At 35.9% G+C, this 27,368-nt stretch overlaps 1 protein-coding gene across 6 annotated transcripts in view; it reads left to right on the forward strand.

The window, feature by feature from the left end:
* TAB2 (TGF-beta activated kinase 1 (MAP3K7) binding protein 2) overlaps positions 1–25,938 on the forward strand; it is an 85,766-nt gene extending 59,828 nt beyond the window's left edge. For 4 of the 6 annotated variants that reach the window (XM_067010995.1, XM_067010994.1, XM_067010998.1 and 1 more), the window contains 5 exons: positions 13,143–13,303; positions 13,519–13,612; positions 14,868–14,948; positions 21,634–21,669; positions 24,609–25,938. In XM_067010995.1, coding sequence (XP_066867096.1) covers positions 13,143–13,303; positions 13,519–13,612; positions 14,868–14,948; positions 21,634–21,669; positions 24,609–24,751 — 515 coding nt within the window. In that variant the 3' untranslated portion in view covers positions 24,752–25,938. The remainder of the gene's footprint in view (positions 1–13,142; positions 13,304–13,518; positions 13,613–14,867; positions 14,949–21,633; positions 21,670–24,608) is intronic. The other 2 variants (XM_059083461.2, XM_059083462.2) reach the window with 1 other exon arrangement.
* Positions 25,939–27,368: the final 1,430 nt, after the last annotated feature.

Consider the following 27,368-nt stretch of genomic DNA (forward strand, 5'->3'; position numbering starts at 1 on the left):
ATTGACTATATTCCCCATGCTGTACATTTTATTCTTGTGACTCAAAATTTCATGACTGAAAGTGTATACCTCTTAATCTCCCTCACCTGTGTCTCTCCTCCTCCCGCCACCCCCCCGAGAGTAATTTTTTTAATGAAGATAACTTGATAAGGGGACTTTTTGCTTAAAGTAGATGTGAGATATTCGGATACTAACTGGAGTGTGAAAATAAAGTGTTGCTTAAATGTGTTAACTCCAACTTCTCTCCCATTCTCTCTTGAGTCTTCTCTAGTCAGGGTTTTTCCCACTGCAGTCAGCCACAACTGCTCCAGTCAAGGTCATCAGTGACAGCATCATTACTAAACCGAGTGGTCTTTCAGCCCTTGTCTTCCTTGATCTGTATCATTAACGTTTGCCGCAGTCAAGCACCTTCTTCTCTGTGAAACATTTTGTTCATTTGACTTACTATAGGATAATACACTAGGATTCCACCTCTCCTTTTATTCTTTGGTGGTTCTCCCTCATCTCTCTGACCTTTCACCTCTTTGTTCTTCCACTTCTTTGTTCAAAGAAGTGAGATCAAAGCCTCAAAGTTCAATCCTTGGGCCTTCTCTCTTTTCAGTCTTTACCATTCCCTAGATGATCTCAATCAGCCTCATAACTTTAAATATTATTCTATGCTAATAGCTCCCAAATTTGTAACTCTAACCTGGACTTATTTCCTGAATTTCAAGCAGTTTAATTAACTGCCTGCTTAACATCTCCATTTGAATGTTTACTAGGCATCCCAGGTTTACTGTGTCTGAAACAACTTCTGACATTGCCTGCAACTTACTCTTCCTATCTCCATTAATGGCAGCTTAATCAGGCCAGAAACTTCAGAAATACCACTGACTCCTTCCTTCTTTCACATTTCACATCTAATCTGACGATAAATCCTGTCAACTCTAACCTTCAAAGTATATCAAGAATTCTGTTTTCTTACCACCCCTGTTCATTGTCACCACTCTGGCCTGGGCTACTGTCATCTCTCAGATGAATTATTGCAGTAGCCTACCTGCTTTCACCCTTGCCTACTTATGGTCTTGTTTTAACTCAGCATCCACTGGGATACAGTTTTAAAAACCTAGGTCAGATCATATGACTCCTCTGCACATGATCACTACCTGTTTCATTCAGCGATCCACTGCCTCTCCCCCATCTCTTTTCCTTTTACTTACCACCTCACTCACTCTGTTCCAGCCCTGCTGGCCTTCATGCTACTATTCTTTAAACATAGAAGGCATACTTTAGGGCCTTTGTACTTGCTATTCCCTCTGTCTGAAATTCTCTTCTCCCTGACTCCACAGTTAACTCCCTCACTCCCTTCAAGTCTTTACTCAGAAGTCTGCCTTTTCAATGAGACTATCCCTGATCTCCCGATCTGAATCCACCCCCCAGCATTTTGTGTCTCTCCATCGTTGCTTATATTTACTCAACAGGGAAATGAATAATCTACTATTAAGATAATAACAGCTAATACCTGCTGAAAGCTTATAATGTGCTAGGCATTGTTCTGAAAGCCCATTTATTTCTCACAACCAACTATAAAATAGGCACTAGTAGTATTCCTGTTTTCAGCTTAAAATATTTAGGAACAGATAGGTTAAATACCTAAGCCAAAGGACAAGTAAGTAGCAGCGTCAGTATTCTCACGTAGGCAGTTAACAGAGCCCACGGCACTGTCTTTCCAGCTTTTCAAAATAAACCCTCTGGAAAGATGCTTCAGGTTTATCTTGTACCTTCATATAACCCCTGGTGCACCACTGTGGTGGCTGTGTATGCCTCAGTTTGAGAAGCATGGAGCTAGAAGATCACTCAATAAAAATAAATAAAAACAGGCAGCTATCACACAATAAATCACAATATAGATAATATATAGATATAATTTGAAATAACTTGAAACAATAAAGTAATACCCTTGGTAGATGTAGGAAGCACCTTTTTATTTTTTTCTTTTATTTTTGGCTGCACCGCGTGGCATGCGGGATCTTAGTTTCCCGACCAGGGATCGAACCCGCGCCCCCTGCCGTGGAAACGCGGGGTCTTAACCACTGGACCGCCAGGGAAGTCCCGGAAAACCTTATAAAGACACCTGAAGGTAAAAAAAAAACTTTGCTAATGAGTAAGGGCTCTGTTTTGAGGGCTCTAAGCCTACCAAAAACAAACCGGTTTCCCCAGAATGGGCCACTCAAATTATTTCTCTTTACTGAACAACCTCCAGACAGCTATAACAACCGTGATCACTTTCTTTAAGCACATCTACATATGTAAGGAATTTCCTAACATTCGTATGGCTGTGTACCCTTGTGTTATCTGCATGTGCACACTCTCTTGGGGTGGGTGCTGTTCTGCAACCTTTTATCTCATTTCCTTCTGTTTAGTGTGGAACTGATGTTGACCAAGATTTATGTATCATCCAGTGTCAAAATCTTGATCTAGTGTCTCATTGACTTGGTTCTAGTCAAATCAAAGGACTGTTCTTTCCAGCAAAATGCATCTCTTGTGATGTTAACTTATACATGTGTAATGCTTTACAGTTTACACAGCACTAAATGAGGTGACCTGAATAATACTGATCTTTAAGTAAGGATCTTTCCTGAACTCTATTTTGTGTGGTGTGGGTAATAAAGAGAAAAGAAATATCCCTGCCTCCTGCAGTGAAATTGATCTTTCTAAAGCTCCTGAATCATACTGTTTCAGAGTAGAAAAGCAAGTTAAGCCAGGTACTAGCTAGAATCATTGGAAAATATTTTTCTCAAATTGAGGCGAAAACATGCCTAAATAAGTGTGGTAAACAAAATGCATTATTTTTCATTTATTTATCATTTAACATTTGACATATAAATATACTACAATAAAAATTTCAAAAATGAGAATTTGTTTTTTAAAGATCTATTGTTTCATATGCCCTCTGCTATAGAATGAAAAAAGAGGACAGTTAATGAAACTTCTTTCGCGACCCTGCTCATCTCAGCACCAAGTCTATCACCATCACCCCCTGTAAAGGAAGTAAATTATACTTGAGTCCTTAATCATTCACCGTCTTCTGAGACTTCCTGGTGTCCTCCCCCGGTTCATAAAAGTATGCTTTTTGTAACACTGGAAACTTCTGTAGGTGTGGAAAACAAATGCTCCCCTCATTCAAACCAGTTTTCATGGTGTGGGGGTTTGGAGGCAGTGGCCTGTGGTCTGTGTTTTGTTACAGTTGCCAGAGGCTCTTACCAAACTAACATTGATGCCAAACATGATTTCTTCTTCTCCATTATCGCTACAGAAAGCATCTGTGGCATTGATCTAGCTAAAGTAATAAGCATTTTTAATGATACTTTAATACTTTTATTTCCAGTTACATTTATGGTCCCATTATGTTGTCAAACAGCAGCTATGACTTCAAACCTAAAATAGAAATACAAATAGGAAAATGTATGAAATGAAATTAGCTTCCTGGACTTTCTCATTCCTTGTCATTTTTTTCAGCAGTACTTCCCTCCAAATCACACCACCTTTCTATTTAATGAGATTTAATAAAAATGCTAATCATGACAAAAATTGAGGGAGCTAGATATTCTTTTCAAAAGGAACTAGAAATTAATTTAAATTTTTAAATTTGCACTTTGATTCACCTGCTGATTGGAAATGCCTTTTTTCGAACGTTGACTCACTATGTTGACATTGAGGTCACATTATATTAACTCAGTAATTAAGCTTGACTTCAAACCACTTAAAGAATTTTTTTCCTTTCGAATCTGGCCTACTTCTCATAGGTTCTTCCCGGTCTCAAGACTACCTACATTTTTAATTTGGAATAAATCTCAAGGCTGGAAGAGACTTGTTTCATCTAGAACTCTGCAACAAACATTATCCAGTCCACTTATCCATCCAGCAGTTGGTCCTGCAGGACCCCTGTTAAGCGTAAACCCATCGTGTACTGCGTGCTTTCTGAGGGACAAATTGCCTCCTAAGACAGCACATTCCATTTCTGCAGAGTTCTGCCTACTAGCAAATTATTTCCTATGTTAAACTGAACTTTTTACAAGTATTAATGAAAATAACATATCCATATGGTAAAAGAAATTTAACCCAAAAAAGGGAAGATACAATAAAAATGTCTCCTTTTGACCCCTGACTTGTCCCTTCTCCCAGCCATCCCACCATTTAATTATCAGAGGTAATCTCCATTAGCAGTTCTTGATCCTCATTCCCTTTATAATCTCTCTCTCTCTCTCTCTCTCTCTCTGTCTCACACACTTTTTTTTAATGGGAATGCAATATATGTATATGGGTATACATAAATACGTATATGTGGCATTATATAATATATACATACTCTACAGTATGTATAACATAAACATACTCTTTGGGGATATATTATATACATTTTTTGCTTAACATACCTTGATTTTATTTTAGCATGTACGAGTATTTCATTCTTTTAATTTACTTTAAAAAAGTCTTAGTCATTATGTTAACATTTATTGAGATAAAGTTCATCAGTCATTTACAGCGTACAGGTCAGTGATTTTTTAGTATAGTCACGTGTGTAACCATCACCACCACCAATATTAGAACATTTTCATCACTTCAAAAAGAAGCTCCATACCCTTTATCTGTCACCTCCTATCCCATCACCTCCACCCTCAGCCCTAAGTAGTCACTAATCTACCCTCTGTCGCTGTAGACTTACATATTCTGGACACTTCATATAAGAGGAACTACATAATATGCAGTCTTTTGTGACTAGCTTTTTTCACTTAGCATAATGTTTTAGAAGCTCATCCACCTTGTAATGTGTGTTAGGACTTCGTTCCTCTTTACGGTCCATCATGCCATTGTATAGATACCCTACATTTTGTTTATTCATTCATTAGTTAATGGACATTTAGGTTGTTTCCAGCTTTTGCCTCTTGTGAATAATGCTGCTGTGAACATCTGTGTACAAGTTTTTGTGTGGACATATGTACACACATATGTGTAGGTATACACATAAGAGTAGAATTGTTGGGTCCTGTGGTAGCTCTGTGTTTAGCCATTTGAGGAAGGAACTGTTTTCCACAGTGGCTGCACCATTTTGCATTCCCACCAACAATGTTGCGAGGGTTTTGATTTCTCCACGTCCTTCACCACAGTTGCTTTTTTCTTTGATTCTTGCCATCCTAGTGGCTGTAAAGTGGTATCTCATAGTGGTTTTGATTTACATTTCTCTGATGGCTAATGATGTCGGGGATCATTTCATGTACTTACTGGCCATTTGTGTATTTTCTTCGGAGAAATGCCTGTTTATTTCCTTTGCCTATTCTTTAATTGGGTTGTTTTTATTACTGAGTTGTATGAGTTCTCTGTATATTCTAGATATAAGTCCCTTATATGATTTGCACCTATTTTCTCCCATTCTGTGAGTTATCCTGGCACTTTGATAGTGTTCTTGAAGCACAAGTTTTTAATTTTGCTGAAGTCCAAGTTATCTTTTTCCTTTCATTATTTATATTTTTGCTGTCATATCTAAGAATCATCTGCCAAATCCAGGATCATCAGGATTTACGCCTGTGTTTTCTCCTGAGTGTCTTAGAGCTTAAATTTTGGCCTTTCATCTATTTTGAGTTAATTTCTGTGTCATGGTATGAGATTAGGGTCCAGTTTCATTCTTGTGCATGTGGCAGTCCAGATGTCCCATCACCATTTGGCCTGTTGTTGTGTTGTTGCTGCAAAATTCTCTCCTGTACCATAGGTGGCCTTTTTTTTTTTTCTTTTTTATACTGGAGTAGAGTTGATTAACAATGTTGTGTTAGTTTCAGGTGCGCAGCAAAGTGACTTAGCTATACGTCTACTTGTATCTACTCTTTTTCAAATTCTTTTCCCATTTAGGTTGTTACAGAATATTGAACAGAGTTCCCTGTGCTATGCAGTAGGTCCTTGTTGGTTCTCTGTTTTAAATATAGCAGTCCAGCACCATTTGTTGAAAAGACTCTTCTTTTCCCATTGAATGGTCTTGGGACCTCTGTAGAAAATGAGTTGACCATAAACACATGGGTTTATTTCTGGACTTTCAGGGGTTTTTTTATTATCTGTATGTCTATCCTTATGCCATTACTACACTGATTATTATTACTTTGTAGTAAGTTTTGAAATTGGGGCAGGTAAGTTCTACTTTGTTCTTTTTTTCAGATTGGCTCTTTGAGGTCTCCTGCTATTCTATATATAATTCAGAATCAGCTTGTCACCTTCTACAAAGAAGTCAACTAGGATTCTATAGGGATTACACCAAAATATTTTTCTAAATATACTTGATTTTTTAAAAAATTGCAAACAGACCAAAAAGGGTTTATGATGGAAAGTTTCCCTCCCCGGAGACAACCAGTAGCTGGTCACAAACAGTTCATTTTGTGTTCTTCTAGAAATTGAAATTGTATATGAAGCATATATATATTTACACCTTTTTTAATACAAATGAAACATAGTATTTTACTCTCTGTCTTGATCAGTGTTTTTGTTTTTATTTCTTTGAAAGTATTCCGTGTCAGGCATTGCAGATCTGCTTCTTTTAAAAATGACTACATAGTATTTTGTACCATAATCTCTAATCAGTCCTTTTTTGACAGATCTTAGGGTCTTGTTTTTACAAACTGCTGCAGTAAAAATTTTGTGCATACAAATTTTGCCCATTTTGCCCACACCCAAGTGTGTTGGCAGAAGAGATTCCCAGGAGTGGAAAACTGCTGTGTCAAAGGATATGTGTATTTTTAATCTTGATAGATGTATCATTTAGGCTTGGTTATGCTGCTGTAAGAAACTGTGTCTTTAAACAACAAAGGTTTATTTCTAGTTCACTTGCCAAAGAGATTAGCTGGTGGGCTCTTCTACATCATCCTCACTTAGGTACCCAGGTTAAGGGAAGCTCCATCTCCGTGCTTCCGTGACTGTTCAGGCAAGGCAAAGGACATACAGCAAATCAGCTGTGACTCCTTAAGCTTCTGCTCTGACACTTGTTACTCTTCAGAAAAAACAAGTCCACATAGCCACCCCTAATTCAGAGAGCATGGAGAGGCGCGGTTCTACCACATACCTGGAAAGCAGAGAGGCAGAAATATTTGCTGAAGGACACTGATGACTGCCTCAGTACTTGTTGCCAATTTTAATTTTGAGACTCTCTCTAAAGAGATTCTACCAGTTTATACTCCCATATTTATAAATGGGGAACATTTTTAGTAATATTTATAAGTATGTCCTTTTCCTCTTTCTTTCTCCCACCCATCACTATGTAGGTGATTGAAAAAAATACATCTTTGTCTGTCTGATAGGTAAAAATATATTGTTTTGGTGTTTTTAAATTTGCATCTTTGAATATGAGTGAGGTTGAGCATCTTTTCATGTATTAATTTTTAAACCATTTGTATTTCTTATTTTGTGAACTTGCGTGTTTTGTGCCTAGTCTGTTTTTTCTAATATGTTGTTACTTTTAACTTGGTCAATAAATTTTTTTGTTTTATAAATTTTTTTATTTTTATACATTCAAACTTTTTAATCTTTTTTTCCTCTGGCTTCTGTTTATGTTTAGAAAGCGCTTCTCCATTCCAAGATGTTGAGAAAAGAACAGAAATTTTGTGTGTGTCTTCTCTTTAGTTATAGTGATACTCCTTGAAATCATATTGAACTGGCCTTATTTCTCTTTCATATGGCATCCCTTCAAAAACTTGAAAATAACTACCATATCCCCTTTTAAAGTATAAACCTTTCTAAGCTATAAACATTCCCAGTTCCTATTACGGTTCATCCACTTGTATTTCTTTGAGGCTCTTTAGGTGTCTGTAGGCCCCAGTTTTCTTTTTCTCTAAAACAAAGTTTTTAGACAGTATCTGTATTGTAATGCTGTAAGAGTACATGCAGCATCTTAATTACATGCAAATAAATGACAACAAAGTTGTCTAGCAGGGGTCCCATACTCATCTGTTATTAATACTAATATATAAATAATTTAAATTTCTTAAAAATAATTACAGAGGTTAGGCATTATTTTCATGGTTTTGTTGTAAAATGTGTTGCCCAGATTATAGGCCCAGTTGCAACACTGTTGCAAGATCTGATTTCAAGCTGTTCTTAAAAGTGGCAAAATAGATTAAAACATAAGCATGCTTTTTTTTAAAGAGTAATTGCCATCTCTGAATCTTGTGACTCCGTTGCCAAATAAGTGATTGTAATTATACAGTGGTATGTAAAACATCTAAATATCCCTGCTGTCAACAGTTACAGTCCAGAAGAGTCTTGATTTATTTTAGAAGGTGACATTGTGCCTTTTTAGGTACAATAACTTAGGCCACATGGTGCCACACTTGGGCATTCAAAATTGCCCTGACAGACAAAAATTTTAAAGACGCTAGAAGTAAGCGTCTTATGTTTCCAGTGATAAAGTTTATCTCCTTCACTCTCTCTTTTTTTAAAAGTAATCCTAAAATCTTTGTATACATAAATGCCTGGTACGTTTTCCAGTGGCAAAGGCATCTTTTTTTTAATATGCCCATTCAATTCTCCTATTTTTTTTTAACTTCTGGAGAAATTAGATATCATTTACACTTATAGAATGCCTAAAATTAGTAAAGCTAACACTTTCTGAAACTTCGGGTGAGTTTTTCTATTTACAAATAAAGTTGAGTAACTGATTGTCTCCATTGTTTATTGGAAGCTGGCCAAAATTCGGTAAAGACTACGTTTTCGGAGATTGCTGTGTGAAATATCTAGTATGCCTATAGAAGTGGTTTTAAGAGCCTTAGTATGTATTTGAAATAACTAATTGTCAGTTATTTTGACAACCACCAGGGGGCGTTGCATGCCTAAATTACCTTTATCCATTAAAATTGAATTTTGACTTAAAGAAGATTTAAAACGTACTGAGTATTTTTTCTCTACCTGTTATTCCTCCTCCTTTTTTTGTAAATTGAATTTTGACTGAAAGAAGATTTAAAACGTACTGAGTATTTTTTCTCTACCTGTTATTCCTCCTCCTTTTTTGTCTATTTAAAAGGACAAGGTAGATAAGTTTGGAAAACTAAAGAAATCGTTGTATGATTGAAATGTTAAATATAACCCTTATTTCCTTAGTAGAACTAGCAAATAAAAGAGCCATCTTTATGCAGTGTCAGCAACCTTAAAAAGTTGCCATATTTTAAAATTTTGCTAAGTAAAAAATATTAGAAGTACACATTCAAGGAGACTTTAAAATAAATGTCCAATTTTTGTTTTATCAGTATTTCCTGGACATTTCTATTTCATTTTACTATCCATTAAAAGTCAAATTATTGTTGTTATTTTACATTTAATAAGTATTTATCAAGTGCCTACGATTTTCAGGGTTAAAAGTAGATACAAGATGATACAAAAATGTTTACCCTCAAGGAGATTGCAGTTTAATTGAGAAATGTACTTTATCATGAAAAATCTAAAATGCTGAATTTTTCCAAGTGAAAAATGAAATGAACTCATCTAACAAAAAAAGATTCCCCTTTAGTGTGAAATGATTTATAAATACAAAGTAATAACATGTAAGCTCTTGATGTAGTTTATTCCCTTTCTTTCCTTCCTTCACACTTCACTCATGGTAGTAATTTACTTAATGCCCTTTGAACTAGTACAAAAAGTAATTTCAGCTCCATTACTATTTAAATAATTTAGGATCCCAGAATAGGGAAAATTAATGCGGTTTGGCTGAATAATTAAAATATTACTACAATGCATATATTACAAACGAAGCTGCGGCATAGTCTTCACCTGTGCCTTATTATGGTTTAACTACTTGTATATAATTGGATATTATTTTAAATTTATCAAGGTATACATACTTGTGTGTGTGTATATATATACACACACACACACACACACACATATATTCTATGTATAACTATTCTGTATAGACCACAGTAATGTATCTAGGTATAGGTCTTTTTTTTTTTTAAGTCGTCCATTTTTCTACATTCATTGGACCCCTTCAGTTTTAAGGCCAGCGTCTCCCTTCAGACCAGGAAATCTCCTGATTTCCAGTTTCTTATTGCCTCTTTCCAGAACTTATTTTAATCAGCTATTTAACGTCCTGGACCAATTTTCTGTTTATTTCTCATTGTCATATTCTCAGTATATCCCACCTCCTTGTCCTTCTGTTTTGTAGTTGAGATTTCCTTAAATTTTCTTTCAGTCCAGGTGTGAAATGTTCATTTCAGCAGTAATGTTTTTAATTTCTAAGAGCTAATTCTCTGATGCCTTTTTCATAGCAGATTGCTGTTTTATGGATGCTCATTGTCTGAACTCTCTTAATGTTCATTAGAAGTTGAGTTCTCTCATCTCCCTACTCGATTATATTCACCTAGTCTGGATTTAGTCTTGCTCTTTGTTTATCTAGGTCTTTCACATGTCAGATGTTCCTCAAATGTGTGGTGGACCTTGGCTATTGCTTCATATTTAAGAATGAAGGACTATGAGGGCGAAAAGCCCTGTGTAAGAAAGTGAGACTTGTCACTTGGCAGACTTTGCTTTGTGAGGAATAAGTGAAGAGCCTTCTGCTGCAAGAGAGCACTCCACTGTCACCACCTAGCATTCTTTGTGTATGGGAACCAGCTGGAGAAATGTATGTTTGAAGGAGCCTTAAGAATAAGCATACAGCTACCTGCCCTTCCACAGGATGGGGAGAGATCAGCTGTTCCATAAAGAGACATCCAAGTAACCCCCTTTTCTGGCCCACTCCTCACTTCTGCCTTCTGTTGTTACTTTCATTCTCCAAAGTCTGGAGCCTCTTTAAGGTTTCTGCAGGCAAGTTGGCTGCCTCTTTGCAGTACAGTACTTGTCTATGAGACTGTAGCTTTCTCCTTCATAAATCTATGCCACTTCATCTCCTTTCATTCTCCAGAAACTTGTTGAAATCTCTCGTCCATTTATTGCCTTCTTCCTATTTTTATCATTGTTGGATTCTATCAGTTTTATTCCTCTGTCATTTTCATGGGGTTTCAGGAGGCAGAAGATTATGTAAATGCAATGCTCAATCATCTTTTAATGGAAGTCCTCTCTAATATAATTGATTCTTCGTATTTAATTGTTATAACTCCTTACTTTGAGGTTCTCTCCCTGCCCTCATGGTATGAATTTTGACCACTCAGAGTGTGATATAGGTTGGGTTTCAGTTTCTTAGAAAATCTGTTCTTATCCCCTCTCCATATATAATATTAAATAATATAACAAATGTACATGTTATTTTCTAATTCAGCACAAATATAAATTATCACATATCATTAGAACCACTAAGTAAATGTGTTTTAGAAGAGTAGCCCCCGCTCGCCGCAACTAGAGAAAGCCTGTGCACAGCAACGAAGACCCAGTGCAGCCAAAATTTAAATAAATAAATAAATAAATGTGTTTTTTAAAAAAAATTTTTTTTTACATATTTAGGAAAAAACTTTTAGGGAGAAAATCTCCATTACTTTTAAGAAATACTGCTTTTAAGTAATCATTAATTTGAACAAATGTCTAATGCCGCTTGAGACCTGCTGGTAGGTGGTCAGGGTTTAGAAAGGAAGGAAAGTGTATTATGTACTCCTAGTTCTCCTTTGCCTTGCCTTTCATTCCCACTTTGTGCCTCCATCTTTCTCCTCTTATTATCCCACTCAAAAATTAACAGCCCACTCCTCATCTTTTTCAAGAGAATAAAATAAACCCTAATGCAGAATTCTTATATTTTGGAAATAGAGGAATAAAAGTCTGCAATTCAAATAAAATAAACCAAATTAATAAAAGCCTGACAAAACAAGCTTGGGGTAGGTATGGATGTACAAAGACAACAGTGAGTTTTCTACCAGGAACATGTGTAACTCTAAAAACACTGCCCTGTGTTCTTAGAATATATATTAAAATGGGAGAGAGGATACCAAGAATCAGTCATGGTTTTTAAAACTTGAAACTAATGCCCTAATAGTCTTTTCTTCCAATAAGTAAGAAAGGAGAATTATATTCTCCTTATATTATCTCCTTATATTATATTAGTGTCAAATTTTTGTTGGGAAAAATGATCTATTATTTAAAGTTAATTTTAAAGTACTTGAGCCTAACTAGCCTCCCGCACCTCACACCCTAATTCTGATTCTAGAATACACCAACGGATTGAATGGCCTGAATGTGTATAGCCTTTTCCTTATTTTTTAGATTCATGGAAATATGAGTTTGATTGATGATGACTGTTTAGCATTAATCTCATCTGTTTAATTGGCTTGACTTTTTCATTTTATTACTATTTTTCATTTTTAGAGGTTATTTATTGTATTTTCCCAAATCTGCCTGTTTTCTCATGGTAAAATCATCCCAAGCTGCCTTTTAATAGAAGTCTATTCAGGTATCTTCACTACCAGTCCAGTGTCCTAAGAAGTGAAGCTCACATTGTTCAGAGATGGCAAGAACATATACCAATTTTTATGGTTTAATAACTTTTCCCAAGCAATTTGTCATTCATGCGACAAGATTGATTGCTTATTTTCTTTCCTTAGGAAATCTTAGGAAAATATTTTCACAAAATGTAATTGCAATATAAGAAAATGTGTTTGATTTATCTGAATGGTATTGTTTTTAATTTGCAGTTTGAGGAATTTAATGTTAACATTCATGTGAATTGAAATCAGTTTTATTTGTTGTATACATCAAAATGTATTTAACCTAACTCATGTTCCCTGCTAAAATATCTATAACATGTCTATATTAGGATACCTTATGTATAGTCCAAACATGTCAGACTTTTCGGAGTAGAGGGGCTTATCCTTTCAAGAGGTCAAATTTGAATTAAATAGTAAGTAGGTTAATTGACTCTACTAGACCTTTTAAGCGGTTATAGGCAAAAATGCTGTCATTGGCCATATTAAAACCTCCCCCCCCCAAGAAAATGAGTGACATTTGTATGCTTAAATAATTAAAATAATTTTCAAGTAAAAATTTTTGAAATTTTAAATGTTTAACTCACAATATTTTGTGTTATTGTTACCTTTGGGATTCTTGGCAGCCTCTGTTTGTCCCAGAAGTAGTCATTTGTTTTGTTTTCCCAAAGCTGTTTAAAGGTTAATTGACTAAACTGGGTGGGTCCTCATATTTACTAATATGTATTGCAGCTCTTTTGGTACATCAGAAGGCCAGAATGGAACGACTTCAAAGAGAACTTGAGATTCAAAAGAAAAAGCTGGATAAACTAAAATCTGAGGTCAATGAAATGGAAAATAATCTAACTCGAAGGCGTCTGAAAAGATCAAATTCCATATCCCAAATACCTTCAGTAAGTCTTTCTTTCTCTAACTGTTGTGACTGCTATGCTTGAACATGAGAATAGGCAATCTGTCATAAGTATAAAAGCTTGATCTTGTTTTCTAGAAATGCTCTTAATTCATACTTCTTTCTCTGTCCTTACCTCCACCTGCAAAACTTCACTCTTTCTTAGCTAATAACACAAGAGTTCAATGTAGCTCCTTCTCACTTGGAATTGTTTTTCAGCTCGAAGAAATGCAGCAGTTGAGAAGTTGTAATAGACAACTCCAGATTGACATTGACTGCTTAACCAAAGAAATTGATCTTTTTCAAGCCCGAGGTAAAGTTCAATGCATACTCAGCTGAAATTCATTTTTACCAACTCTTTTCCCATGGCTAAAAACAGACTTACTATCAATTGTAATCTTACTGTTACAGATTTGACTTTGGAGCCATATAGTGCTACTTGGATTTTTGTTTTCGCTCACTCTCCACTCCCCCCCAAAGTTATGTATTTGGTTGAGGAGTAATTTGATACATTGTATAGCCTTCAAATCTCCTTTAGTCTGTGTGTTAAGGGAAGATAGTGATTAGTATGTCTGGCTGTATTGTCAAAAGTATTGCTGTTATGTATTAGTATAATCTGTTACAGTATTTATTAAGATTAAAATGTACGCACCTCATATACCTTTTTCCCTTTCAAGAATTATGCTTTTAAGAACATAATTTAAAAGGCACCGCCACCCTATTGGTACTTTCTTAATTGCTAAAATAGAGAAGAAAATAAAAATATGGCTTATATATTTTAGGACAATGATAGTTTATTATACTTGAGCTATTATTGACAAGCAATAACTGCTTATTGTAGAACAAAAAAATGTTTACAATTCAGTTCCATAGACAACTAAAAGGAATATTTATAACTTAAAACTAATTCTGAAGTTTAGAAATAATAGAAATACATAAAATGGAAAAAACAGGAAAGGGAAGAAGCCAAAAAATAAGCCCTTAATCATACTATTTAGTATGTGCCAAAATCCATTAAACTGAAAGATGATTTGTTTTCTTTTAGTAAGTAAGCTGTTTATCTTGAAACATTCATTGAAAATGCCATAATTTAACTTTGGAGAGAAAAAGTAAGTTAGTGCCAGTCTAGAAACTATAATTCTTGAACTTGTTCCTTTTGTTTAAAATCTGAAGCATTGTATTACATTAGTACAAGGTTTTTATACTTACTTGAAGCCAAGCTATTTAGTTGCTTAAGACCATGTTAAAATTGTATTTTAAATTGTTAAATTTTAAGTTATCTTGTCACATAGAACAGGGGTCTAGTTCTAATTCTGTTACTGTCTTACTGGCATTAATTTGACTTCTTCCCCAATTTACCACCTGGACCTCTGTTATGGGTACTATATTATACCTATCTCAGCTGTTTTTGAAATCCTGACATGTAATTTGACATTAGAGATGCAAAAAGTATTTCTTCTATTTATACTGTGATATTTTTTAGAAAGAAAATATTTGGGTTTTTTAACAATTTTTTAAAGATTTTTTGAGCTATAAGCATTGATATACTTACTTTTTGTGTATTTCAGGACCACATTTTAATCCCAGCGCTATTCATAACTTTTATGACAATATTGGATTTGTAGGTCCTGTGCCACCAAAACCCAAAGGTTAGTGTGTCCAGTAAGTGTGAGAACTGTTGCATTTTGAAAAGCAAGGTTTTGGAAAACCTTCCACTCTAGAAGTGCTTCAAACTTTGGCATTCTTGGATGGATTCATTCAGAAGATATTTATTTTCACTTACATGCTGGGAATTGGGGAGGGTACAAAAATGTAATGTACTTAGCTTTTGAAAAGTAATATGCATGTCCTTAGGATTCATTATATACTCCCAAAATAGCAAATCTCAGCCAAAAAAAAAAATCACCAGGTGTGGAAACTTGCATTCTTTGAAATTTTTTTTTTTTTTGAAGATGTTGCGGGGAGGAGTTTATTAATTAATTTATTTATTTTTGCTGTGTTGGGTCTTCGTTTCTGTGCGAGGGCTTTCTCTAGTTATGGCAAGTGGGAGCTACTCTTCATCGCAGTGCGTGGGCCTCTCACTATTGCGGCCTCTCCTGTTTCGGAGCACAGGCTCCAGATGCACAGGCTCAGCAATTGTGGTTCATGGGCCTAGTGGCTCCGCGGCATGTGGGATCTTCCCAAACCAGGGCTTGAACTTGTGTCCCCTGCATTGGCAGGCAGACTCTCAACCACTGCGCCACCAGGGAAGCCTGCATTCTTTGAAATTTTAGACAAACGTTAAGGAAGACACCTTAGGAAAGTTTATTTTTCATGAGTATTCTGTCCTATTTAGTTTACGCATAATTCTCTGTAATCAAAATACTCTGAATTTCAGACGAATGGTTTTTTAAAATAATTACCTACTATCATTTTTACATCACTGATATTCACAGACTATATAGACACCAAACTAAGAAATGTCAGAACATTTGTGTGGGATTTTTTACTCCAGGCATTAAAAAACATACAGAAATGGGAATAAGAAAGAAACAAGTATGTTACTAGTTTTTTAGTTTGTTACAAGAATTTTCATAGTCTCATTCAGTATCCTGTGCTGTCCACTTGTTTTTGTTCAAGTATAATTTAATTAGGCCTAGCTTTATCTTCATATTTTTTAATTTAAATGTTTTTAAATATCGTTAGCTGGAATGTAATAAACTCTTATTACAAAGGAGCAAAAGTGAGATTAGGGTATTTGGCATAGTACATGGGGAAGCCAGTGTTCAGACATTGGATGCTATTTGGATGTTAATTGAATAAAGGAATAAAGGAAACAGTGGTATAGCCTAGCTTCTTAAAATAAGCAAAGTGGGTATTTTAGACTCTAAATGAATTGTCTTAATACAATCTTTTTACTCTCTTTCAAAAACTAAAATTTTCATATAAAAAGATCCTGTTTTGTTTCAACATAATCCAGTACTTATGTGTTGAGGTTAGGAGGGAGGTGGAATATAGATGAAATAAGATTTGTCTTGAGAGTTGTAGAAGCAGGATAAGTGCATGAGGGTTTATTTCACCGTTCTCGCATGGTAAAAAGGAAGAAAAGAAAAAGAAAAACTCCAGTACTTAAAAACCTTTGCACAAAAGATAGGAGCTTGTGTACTGGCTACTTTTGGAGAAATAAAGAATCAGTCATTTTTGCATTAAAGCTAAAATAGGGAGTTACTAGTTTCACTTATAGAGGTTTACTTAGTTCTTGAAATCAGTTCTGCTTCGCAATGCAGGAGTTTGTTTTTTTAACAGCTTTACTGGAGTATAATTGCTTTACAATGGTATGTTAGTTTCTGCTGTCTAACAAAGTGAGTCAACTGTATGTATACATACATCCCCGTATCTCCTCCAACCCCGTATCTCCTCCCTCTTGCGTCTCCCTCCCTATCACACCCCTCTAGGCAGTCACAAAGCACTGAGCTGATCTCCCTGTGCTATGCAGCTCCTTCCCACTAGCTATCTATTTTACATTTGGTAGTGTATATATGTCCATGCCACTCTCTTACTTTGCCCCAGCTTACCCTTCCCCTTCCCCGTGTCCTCAAGTCCATCCTCTATGTCTGCGCATCTTTATTCCTGTCCTGCCCCTAGGTTCTTCATAACCATTTTTCTTTTTTTTTTTAGATTCCATATATATGTGTTAGCATACAGTATTTGTTTTTCTCTTTCTGACTTAACTTCATTCTGTATGACAGTCTCTAGGTCCATCCACCTCACTACAAATAACTCAATTTCGTTTCTTTTTATGGCTGAGTAATATTCCATTGTATATATGTGCCATCTTCTTTATCCATTCATCTGTCAATGGACACTTAGGATGTTTCCATGTCCTGGCTATTGTAAATAGAGCTGCAGTGAACATTGTGGTACATGACTCTTTTTGAATTATGGTTTTCTCAGGGTATATTCCCAGTAGTGGGATTGCTGGGTTGGGTTGTATGGTAGTTCTATTTGCAGTTTTTTAAGGAACCTCCATACTGTTCTCCATAGTGGCTGTATCAGTTTACTTTCTCACCAACAGTGCAAGAGGGTTCCCTTTTCTCCACACCCTCTCCAGCATTTATTGTTTGTAGATTTTTTTGATGATGGCCATTCTGACCGGTGTGAGGGGATACCTCATTGTAGTTTTGATTTGCATTTCTCTAATGATTAGTGATGTTGAGCATCCTTTCATGTGTTTGTTGGCAATCTGTATATCTTCTTTGGAGAAATGTCTATTTAGGACTTCTGCCCATTTTGGGATTGGGTTGTTTGTTTTTTTGATATTGAGCTGCATGAGCTGCTTGTGTATTTTGGAGTCAGTTGCTTTGTCATCCTTTGTCATCCTTTGTCAGTTGCTTCATTTTGAAATATATTCTCACATTCTGAGGGTTGTCTTTTTGTCTTGTTTATGTTTTCCTTTGCTGTGCAAAAGCTTCTAAGTTTCATTAGGTCCCATTTGTTTATTTTTGTTTCTATTTCCATTTCTCTAGGAGGTGGGTCAAAACGGATCTTGCTGTGGTTTATGTCATGGAGCGTTCTGCCTGGGTTTTCTTCTAAGAGTTTTATAGTGTCTGGCCTTACATTTAGGTCTTTAATCCATTTCCAGTTTATTTTTATGTATGGTGTTAGGGAGTGTTTTAATTTCATTCTTTTACATGTAGCTGTCCAGTTTTCCCAGCACCACTTCTTGAAGAGGCTGTCTTTTCTCCATTGTATATCCTTGCCTCCTTTTTCAAAGATAAGGTGACCATATAGGTGTGTGGGTTTATCTCTGGGCTTTCTATCCTGTTCCATTGATCTATATTTCTGGTTTTGTGCCAGTACCATACTCTCTTGTTTACTGTCGCTTTGTAATATAGTCTGAAGTCAGGGAGCCTGATTCCTCCGGCTCCATTTTTCTTTCTCTGGATTGCTTTGGCTATTCGGGGTCTTTTTTGTTTCCATACAAATTGTGAAATTTTTTGTTCTAGTTCTGTGCAAAATGCCGTATGTAGTTTGATAGGGATTACACTGAATCTATAGACTGCTTTGAGTAGTATAGTCATTTTCACAGTGTTGATTCTTCCAGTCCAAGAACATGGTATAACTCTCCATCTGTTTGTATCATCTTTAGTTTCTTTCTTCAGTGTCTTAGATTTCTGCATACAGGTCTTTTGTCTCCTTAGGTAGGTTTATTCCTAGGTATTTTATTCTTTTTGTTGCAATGGTAAATGGGAGTGTTTCCTTAATTTCTCATTCAGATTTTTCATCATTAGTGTACAGAAATGCAAGAGATTTCTGTGCATTAATTTTGTATCCTGCTACTTTACCAAATTCATTGATTAGCTCTAGTATTTTTCTGGTAGCATCTTTAGGTTTCTCTATGTATAGTATCATGTCATCTTCAAACAATGACAGTTTAACTTCTTCTTTTCCGATTTGGATTCTTTTTATTTCTTTTTCTTCTCTGATTGCTGTGGCTAAAACTTCCAAAACTATGTTGAATAATAGTGGTGAGAGTGGGCAACCTTGTCTTGTTCCTGATCTTAGTGGAAATGGTTTCAGTTTTTCACCATTGAGAACGATGTTGGTTGTGGGTTTGTCATATATGGCCTTTATTATGTTGAGGTAAGTTCCCTCTCTGCCTACTTTCTAGAGGGTTTTTGTCATAAATAAGTGTTGAATTTTGTTGAAAGCATTTTCTGCATCTGTTGAGATGATCATATGGTTTTTCTCCTTTAATTTGTTAATATGGTTTATCACATTGATTGATTTGTGTATATTGAAGAATCCTTGCATTCCTGGGATAAACCCCACTTGATCATGGTGTATGATCCTTTTAATGTGCTGTTGGATTCTGTTTGCCAGTATTTTGTTGAGGATTTTTGCATCTATGCTCATCAGTTATATTGGCCTGTAGTTTTCTCTTTTTTGTGGCATCTTTGTCTGGTTTTGGTAGCAGGGTGATGGTGGCCTTGTGAAATGAGTTTGGGAGTGTTCCTCTGTCTGCTATATTTTGGAAGAGTTTGAGAAGGATAGGTGTTAGCTCTTCTCTAAATGTTTGATAGAATTCGCCTGTGAAGCCATCTGGTCCTGGGCTTTTGTTGGAAGATTTTTAATCATAGTCTCAATTTCAGGGCCTGTGATTGGTCTGTTTATATTTTGTTTCTTCCTGGTTCAGTCTTGGAAGATTGTGCTTTTCTAAGAATTTGTCCATTTCTTCCAGGTTGTCCATTTTATTGGTGTAGAGTTGCTTGTAGTAATCTCTCATGATCCTTTGTGTTTCTGCAGTGTCAGTTGTTACTTCTCCTTTTTCATTTCTAATTCTGTTGATTTGAGTCTTCTCCCTTTTTTTCTTGATGAGTCTGGCTAATGGTTTATCAATTTTGTTTATCTTCTCAAATAACCAGCTTTTAGTTTTATTGATCTTTGCTATCGTTTCCTTCATTTCTTTTTCATTTTTCTGATCTGATCTTTATGATTTCTTTACTTCTTCTAACTTTGGGGGTTTTTTGTTCTTTCTCTGATTGCTTTAGGTGTAAGGTTAGGTTGTTTATGGTTCTTGTTTCTTGAGGTAGCATTGTATTGCGATAAACTTCCCTCTTAGAACTGCTTTTGCTGCATCCCATAGGTTTTGGGTCATCTGTTTTCATTGTCATTTGTTCCTAGGTATTTTTTTATTTCTTCAGTGATCTCTTGGTTATTTAGTAGTGCATTGTTTAGCCTCCATGTGTTTGTATTTTTTACAGATTTTTTTTCCTGTGATTGATATCTAGTCTCACAGTGTTGTGGTCAGAAAAGATACTTCATACGATTTCAGTTTTCTTAAATTCACCAAGGCTTGATTTGTGAGACAAGATATGATCTATCCTGGAGAATGTTCCATGAGCACTTGAGAAGAAAGTGTAATCTGCTGTTTTTGGATGGATTGTCCTATAAATATCAATTAAGTCCTTCGTGTTTAATGTATCATTTAAAGCTTGTGTTTCCTTATTTATTTTCATTTTGGATGATCTGTCCATTGGTGAAAGTGAGGTGTTAAAGTCCCTGACTATGATTGTGTTACTGTCTATTTCCCCTTTTGTGGCTGTTAGCATTTGCCTTATGTATTAAGGTGCTCCTATGTTGGGTGCATGAATATTTACAATTGTTATATCTTCTTCTCGGATTGATCCCTTGATCATTATGTAGTGTCCTTCTTTGTCTTTTGTAATAGTCTTTATTTTAAAGTCTGTTTTGTCGGATATGAGAATTGCTCCTCCAGCTTTCTTTTGATTTCCATTTGCATGGAATATCTCTTTCCATCCCCTCACTTTCAGTCTGTATGTATCCTTAGGTCTGAAGTGGGACTCTTGTAGACAGCATATATACGGGTCTTGTTTTTGTATCCATTCAGCCAGTCTGTGTCTTTTGGTTGGAGCATTTAATCCATTTACATTTAAGGTAGTTATCGATATGTATGTTCCTATTACCATTTTTTTTAATTCTTCTGGGTTTGTCATCGTAAGTCTTTTCCTTCTCTTGTGTTTCCTGCCTAGAGAAGTTCCTTTAGCATTTGTTGTAGAGCTGGTTTGGTGGTGCTGAATTCTCTTAGCTTTTGCTTATCTCTAAAGGTTTTAATTTCTCCATCAAATCTGGATGAGATACTTGCTGGGTAGAGTAATCTTGGTTGTAGGTTTTCCCCTTTCATCAGTTTAAATATGTCCTGCCACTCCCTTCTGGCTTGCAGAGTTTCTGCTGAAAGATCAGCTGTTAACCTTATGGGGATTCCCATGTATGTTAATTGTTACTTTTCCCTACTGCTTTTAATATTTTTCCTTTGTTTTAAATTTTTGATAGTTTGATTAATATGTGTCTTGGCATGTTTTTCCTTGGATTTATCCTGTATGGAACTCTCTGTGCTTCCTGGACTTGATTGACTATTTTCCTTACCCATATTAGGGAAGTTTTCAACTATAATCTCGTCAGATATTTTCTCAATCCCTTTCTTTTTCTCTTCTGCTTCTGGGACCCCTATAATTCAAATGTTGGTGTGTTCAGTGTTGTCTCAGAGATCTCTATGACTGTCCTCAATTCTTTTCATTCTTTTTTCTTTATTCTACTCTGCAGTAGTTATTTCCACTATTTTACCTTCCAGGTCACTTATCTATTCTTCTGCCTCAGTTATTCTGCTATTGATTCCTTCTAGAGAATTTTAAATTTCATTTATTATGTTGTACGTCATTGTTTGTTTCCTCTTTAGTTCTTCCAAGTCCTTGTTAAACATTTCTTGTGTTTTCTCCATTCTATTTCCAAGATTTTAGATAATCTTTACTATCATTACTGTGAATTCTTTTTCAGGTAGACTGCCTATTTCCTCCCCATTTGTTTGGTCTGGTGAGTTTTTACCTTGCTCCTTCATCTGCTGTGTTATTTCTCTGTCTTCTCATTTTGCTTAACTTACTGTGTTTGTGGTCTCCGTTTCGCAGGCTGCATGTTTGTAGTTCCCATTGTTTTTGGTGTCTGCTCCCAGTGGCTAAGGTTGGTTCAGTCGTTTGTATAGGCTTCCTGGTGGAGGGGACTGGTGCCTTTTTTCTGGTGGATGAGGCTGGATCTTGTCTTTCTGCTGGGCAGGACTATGTCCGGTGGTATATTTTGGGGTGTCTGTGACCTTATTGTGATTTTAGGCAGTCTCTCTGCTGATGGGTGGGATTGTGTTTCTGTCTTGCTAGTTGTTTGGCATAGGGTGTCCAGCACTGTAGTTTGCTGGGTGAAGCACTGAGTGGAACTGGGTCTTAGTGTTGAGGTGGAGGTCTCTGGGAGAGCTTTCGCCGTTTGATATTATGTGGGGCTGGGAGGCCTCTGGTAGTCTGGTGTCCTGAACTTGGCTCTCCTACCTCAGAGGCTCAGGCCTGACACCCGGCCAGAGCACCAAGACCCTGTCTGCACCCAGTCTCTCTTCGGAAGACAGGGCTGGACCTTGAGAGAAACAGAAGATGTGGAAGTGTGTGGGTGGTCTCTGCAGTCAAAAGTCCTGAGTTCCAGCACTGACTTTCCTGCTAACGGGTCTTTAGCCTCTGTTTCTTTATCTGCTAGTGTTGGAGGGTCTCCTGCAGAGTCGGGGGTGGCTGTGGCTCACCGTGGGAACAAGGACACTGGCAGCAGAAGTTCTGGGAAGTACTCCTTGACGTGAGCCCTCCCAGAGTCCACCACTAGCCCCACTAGAGAGCCCCATCCCATGACTCTTTTTGAATTATGGTTTTCTCAGGGTATATGCCCAGTAGTGGGATTGCTGGGTCATATGTTAGTTCTATTTTTAGTTTTTTAAGGACCCTCCATACTGTTCTCCATAGTGGCTGTATCAATTTACATTCCCACCAACAGACAATGCAGGGTTTTTTGACAGCTAAAATGAAGTGTGGCAATCACAAGTCATCCTCTGCAACCTAACTTCCTCTTTTTTCAATTCTGGTGGTTACTTAGTTTCCAAATACCACTCATTAATAAGAGTCATAATTCTAAGTACCAAAAGATACTGTGCAGATGTAAGAAAACCATTGGAGATTTTTCCATTTAAAAAAATTTTAGGTCCTCTATTGATACCTTAGATATTACTTAAATAATGAAGAAGATTCTGGCACTTAATAATAGATTGAAGTGTTAATATAGATTGAATAGCCTTCCTAAAAAACCTTTGAAGTTAAACAAAAAGGAAAGACAAGGTTTTACTGAAAATGTGCTAAGTAGGAATGTTTTCTAACCTCGGTGAGACCAAAATTCTAGTAAGTAGACTGGATTATCCTCAGATTAAAACAATTATGCTATAAAATGTTTCCCAAGTATGGAGTGTGAAATAATTGTAGATAGTAAAAAGTCAAACTTTTTTTAGCTGTATTTATTTTAATGTGTTTTAGGGGATACTAATTAGTACGGTCAGACCCTTGATTTTTCAATTTTTACTTAGGTAAACCTTAAATAGATAAATTTGTTTTAAAGTTATTCAATTTAAAGAAAATTACTATATAAATAGTACTTCCATGCTGCTTATGCATATGCCAGAAATTGTGGTGATGCCTAAAATATTCTGACCAATGCTTAAAGTGGGAATTTTGCAATAAAATGTTTAACGCCAAACAATAAAGTGCTGCTAAAGGGTTCAAAGTACCAAACATTACTTAATTATTTTAAATTTGTTACAGAAACTTGACATTTTCATATACTATATACAATAGTTTGTCTTTTAAAATAGCAGAAAAGGTATCATTTAGTTACCAACTCCGTGGAGCAGGTAGAATTTTCAAATTAATATACATTGTTTTAACATAGTTTGGAAACTCCAAATTATAAACCTTGACTGGAGAGATCCAACAGTGCATGCTCCTTTTACTTGAAACGTCCCCACAATAATTTGTAGGGATACTATTCAAAAATTATAATGGTATCTCCCTCCCCCAAAAAAGTAGTTTCATAAACGTAATTTCATCTTAGACACAACCATGGAGGAATATAATTATTCCTTATATTTAAGATACCTCTGTACATTCAAACATTCTAGAACATTGGCCTTATAAAGCTGCAGTGACTTTATTTTATAAGTAAGAAAGATTAGATGTAGAGGATACATGATTTATTATCTAAGATCACAGAGCAAAGAAATTAGGTGTTAGTAGCAGAGCCAGGAGTAGAACTCCATTCTCACAACTCTTAATCTAATAGTCTTTCTAGTGTTCCATAATAAATATGATTTTAAAATAAAGCGAGAAATAAAGTCTGGTAGAATTTTATACTGATTTACTCCTCCGAGGTCTATTGTTGATATTAAGTGAAATAAATAAGATTTTAGAAATTGGTTCATCTTTATATTTTATTTGTATTGTTCAGGTAGAGAACATTTAACAAAAACTTCCATTCCTGGTAGAAAACAAAAATATAAATACTGCTTCAGTGAGACATGAAACTCAAACTTCAATCAGACATAAATGCACTAGCAGTATTGCATTGTAGTTGGACACCTTTTCACCATCTTAGGTGACATTATGGTAATCTTGGCTGTTAGTTACCATACGAATTGATTTCCCTTTTCCCCTGCTATACATTGGGGGAAATGATGCTCCTTTCCCCTTTGAGGAGATATCGAGGCGGTCATGTCACGTTCCTGTTGCTATTCCCCGGCAGAGAAGTGCCAGTCTGACAGAGACAGGTTGTGAGGATCAAGCATGTGTGTCAGTTTCAGCGAAACGCTTCACTTGTTGAACAAGCTGTCGCATGCTGTGCAGTACAAATGGTGTTTAAAGTTGCCAGTAATTTATGACTTTGCGATTTTTGCTTCCTTACAGATCAAAGGTCCACCATCAAAACACCAAAGACTCAAGACACAGAAGATGATGAGGGGGCTCAGTGGAATTGTACTGCCTGTACTTTTTTGAACCATCCAGCCTTAATCCGTTGTGAACAGTGTGAGATGCCGAGGCATTTCTGAGCCAGGAGGCCCTGTATCTTCCCTAAAACCACATCTGAAGTTCAAGAAACTAGTCTGTCATCAGGGGAAAAGTTTCACTGCTACATAGGATTTTGTCAAATCGAAGGTGTGACAAGATGGTGTTGTGCTAATGTTAAATGTCAACCCACAGAGCTAATAATACCTCAGTCTAATGTCATGGGCAGTTGAAATTCATCACATGAAGGTAATCTGCTGAAAGACTTGGTTGCCCACTGCCTAACCATGTACAGTGTTACCAGTAGCCCATTAAGGATAATTCTCAATATATTAATACCTAGGTGTTCCCAGTACCTTTTCCCCTCATGTCACTACTGAATTTTGACAGGAGGAAGGAATAGAACAATGGCTTTTTTTTTTTTTAAAGCTTTCAGTGAAACACTACAAACATGAAGAAAAGGAACAAGGTTTAACTATTTAAAAACTGTTTGCTGCCATATAGTGCCAATGGATAGGGGAAGAACTTCACAAATCTGTGGTACTCTTGGCCTTGTCTTTGTCTTCCCTGAAAACGTCTCCACTCTATGAAGCCAGCATCTAGGTCTAAAGATGAAAAGAAAAGCAGCATGCATTGTCTGTACAAACATGGAGTGAAATATCCCAAAGCTTTTCCTACTGTACAGATCTCTCGAGTCTGCTTTAAGTGATTTCTTTTCTTCCTTATTATTTTCTTGTATTTCTATATGTATAGTGTAATAGTCTTTTGTTAACTAATTTTCTTTTTTCCTTTTAGTGATTAAGCACGATCATGTCCCTTTTTAAGCCTTACCTGAAAGAAGCAATGCCTTAAAATTAAAAAAGCATTAATGAAATGAAACTATGCACAAAATAACTTTCCTCTACTTATTCTGTACTTTGCCCTCATGAGTGCCGATGTTCTGTGAAGACATACAGATGCTGCACAGTGAATTGCAGAAAATATTACAAGACTTACGTCTATAGGTCACACTATATACTGACTTTAGCAGTGGGTAACACAACACAGTGTTTTATCTTCCACAGGGAAGCTTAAAACAAAAGATATTTTTAACCCACTGACAGCAACAAGGTTAAGCTTGCTTTATCTGCCTCGTGTCCCACAGAACTCTCACAAGAGATTACTATTGGGAAAGTACAGTTTCAAAACCAGCAACAGCAGCAGTACCTACAGCCCTTTTTTCGGAGAGAAGTTTAAATGCTTAACTGTTGGGGCAATCCATTTCTAAACCTGACTTGGTGGCAGTATCATGTATATTTATAAAACAAGGCTAGTCATATTTAGGACAACTGAAGAAGAGCTGGAAAAAAGAAAAACAAGCAAACTTGAACACTGAAGCAACCTCAAGCATCTCTTTATTTTGATGATATATTTTTATAAGGAAAATAAATATTCAGATGATCAGGAATGTATATAACTAAATGAAATCAAGAAAAAGAAATAACAGTATGCATTTTAAAAAACAATTATGGAATTATATATCAGTGCTTAGAATGGGGCTAAGGGAAGTGCTGAAATGTAGCAAAAGATAGGAGATAATGTAGACTGTCACCCACTGTAAATGTTTGCAAATGAATATTTTTAAATAAACAGGATTATTACAGGTGATTCTATATGAATGTCAAAGCCTTAACTTCCAGGCTTTACATCTTGTATATGGGAAGAACTACGACAATCCTAGTTAATTAGACAATAAACTCAAAGCCCTTACATTTGATGCGTTTTGTTTTAAAAATAGGCCTTGTTTTTCAGCTTCATCTGCAGTTCTATGTGAAGATTGATAAATCAGTTTTTACTTGTTTTATTAATAAAACGTAATTTGGATATCTTGAGTTGATGGTTTTGTGATTTAGCTGGGTAAAAACTATCTTTGTAACAGATAAGTTATTTATAAAAATTAAAAAACTTATATTCTAATGTGGATTTTGTGACTTGTTTTTAAAGTTTGTGGGACAGGAGATAATTTATGCCCCAGCAGAACATTTGATAGTTAATATAAACCAGAGAAAACTCGTTCTCTAGAGTCTTCCCATGACATCATGGCATTCCACTGCATTTCTTGGATTATTTGTATCAATTTCCCCAGGCTTCTTTTTAACTAATGAATGAAAGCAATCATGTTTAAGCTAAGATAGAAAAATGAATATTGCTTTTTTCAGAGTGTATTATAGCTTTTTCTTTTATTTCTTTTGGGGTTTTTAAACTTTACTCCATTGTTGAAAATGTGATTTCTTGGGCCATTTAGCCTGAGTAGTCAGTTAGTTAATATTTGCGCTCTCGTATTATGTGTAAGTGCTGAGGATGGTGGCGCTTCTCTTGAAGAGAACCTTTACATTGAGTTTTAAAAAAAGTATGACTCAGTTTTTCTGAGCCTGAAAAGAGCAGAGTAGCCCTTGCTGATCTTGTTATGACATAACTTACAGAAAGCTCTGCCTTGCCTTGACTGGTCTTTTAAACCTAGTAGGACATAAATATTCTTGCCAGGGAATGTGAGGTCTGGATATGTTGGTGGTCTGGAGACTACCTTCAGGAATTATTGCACTAAAATAGAATTACAGGTACTAAGAGCCTCAGATGGAAAGATGGACTTCGTTTCGCATTGCTGATCATCCTTGGGTGGTG

The sequence above is a fragment of the Kogia breviceps genome, chromosome 13 (assembly GCF_026419965.1).
Source record: "Kogia breviceps isolate mKogBre1 chromosome 13, mKogBre1 haplotype 1, whole genome shotgun sequence".
Classification (NCBI taxonomy): Eukaryota; Metazoa; Chordata; class Mammalia; order Artiodactyla; family Physeteridae; genus Kogia; species Kogia breviceps.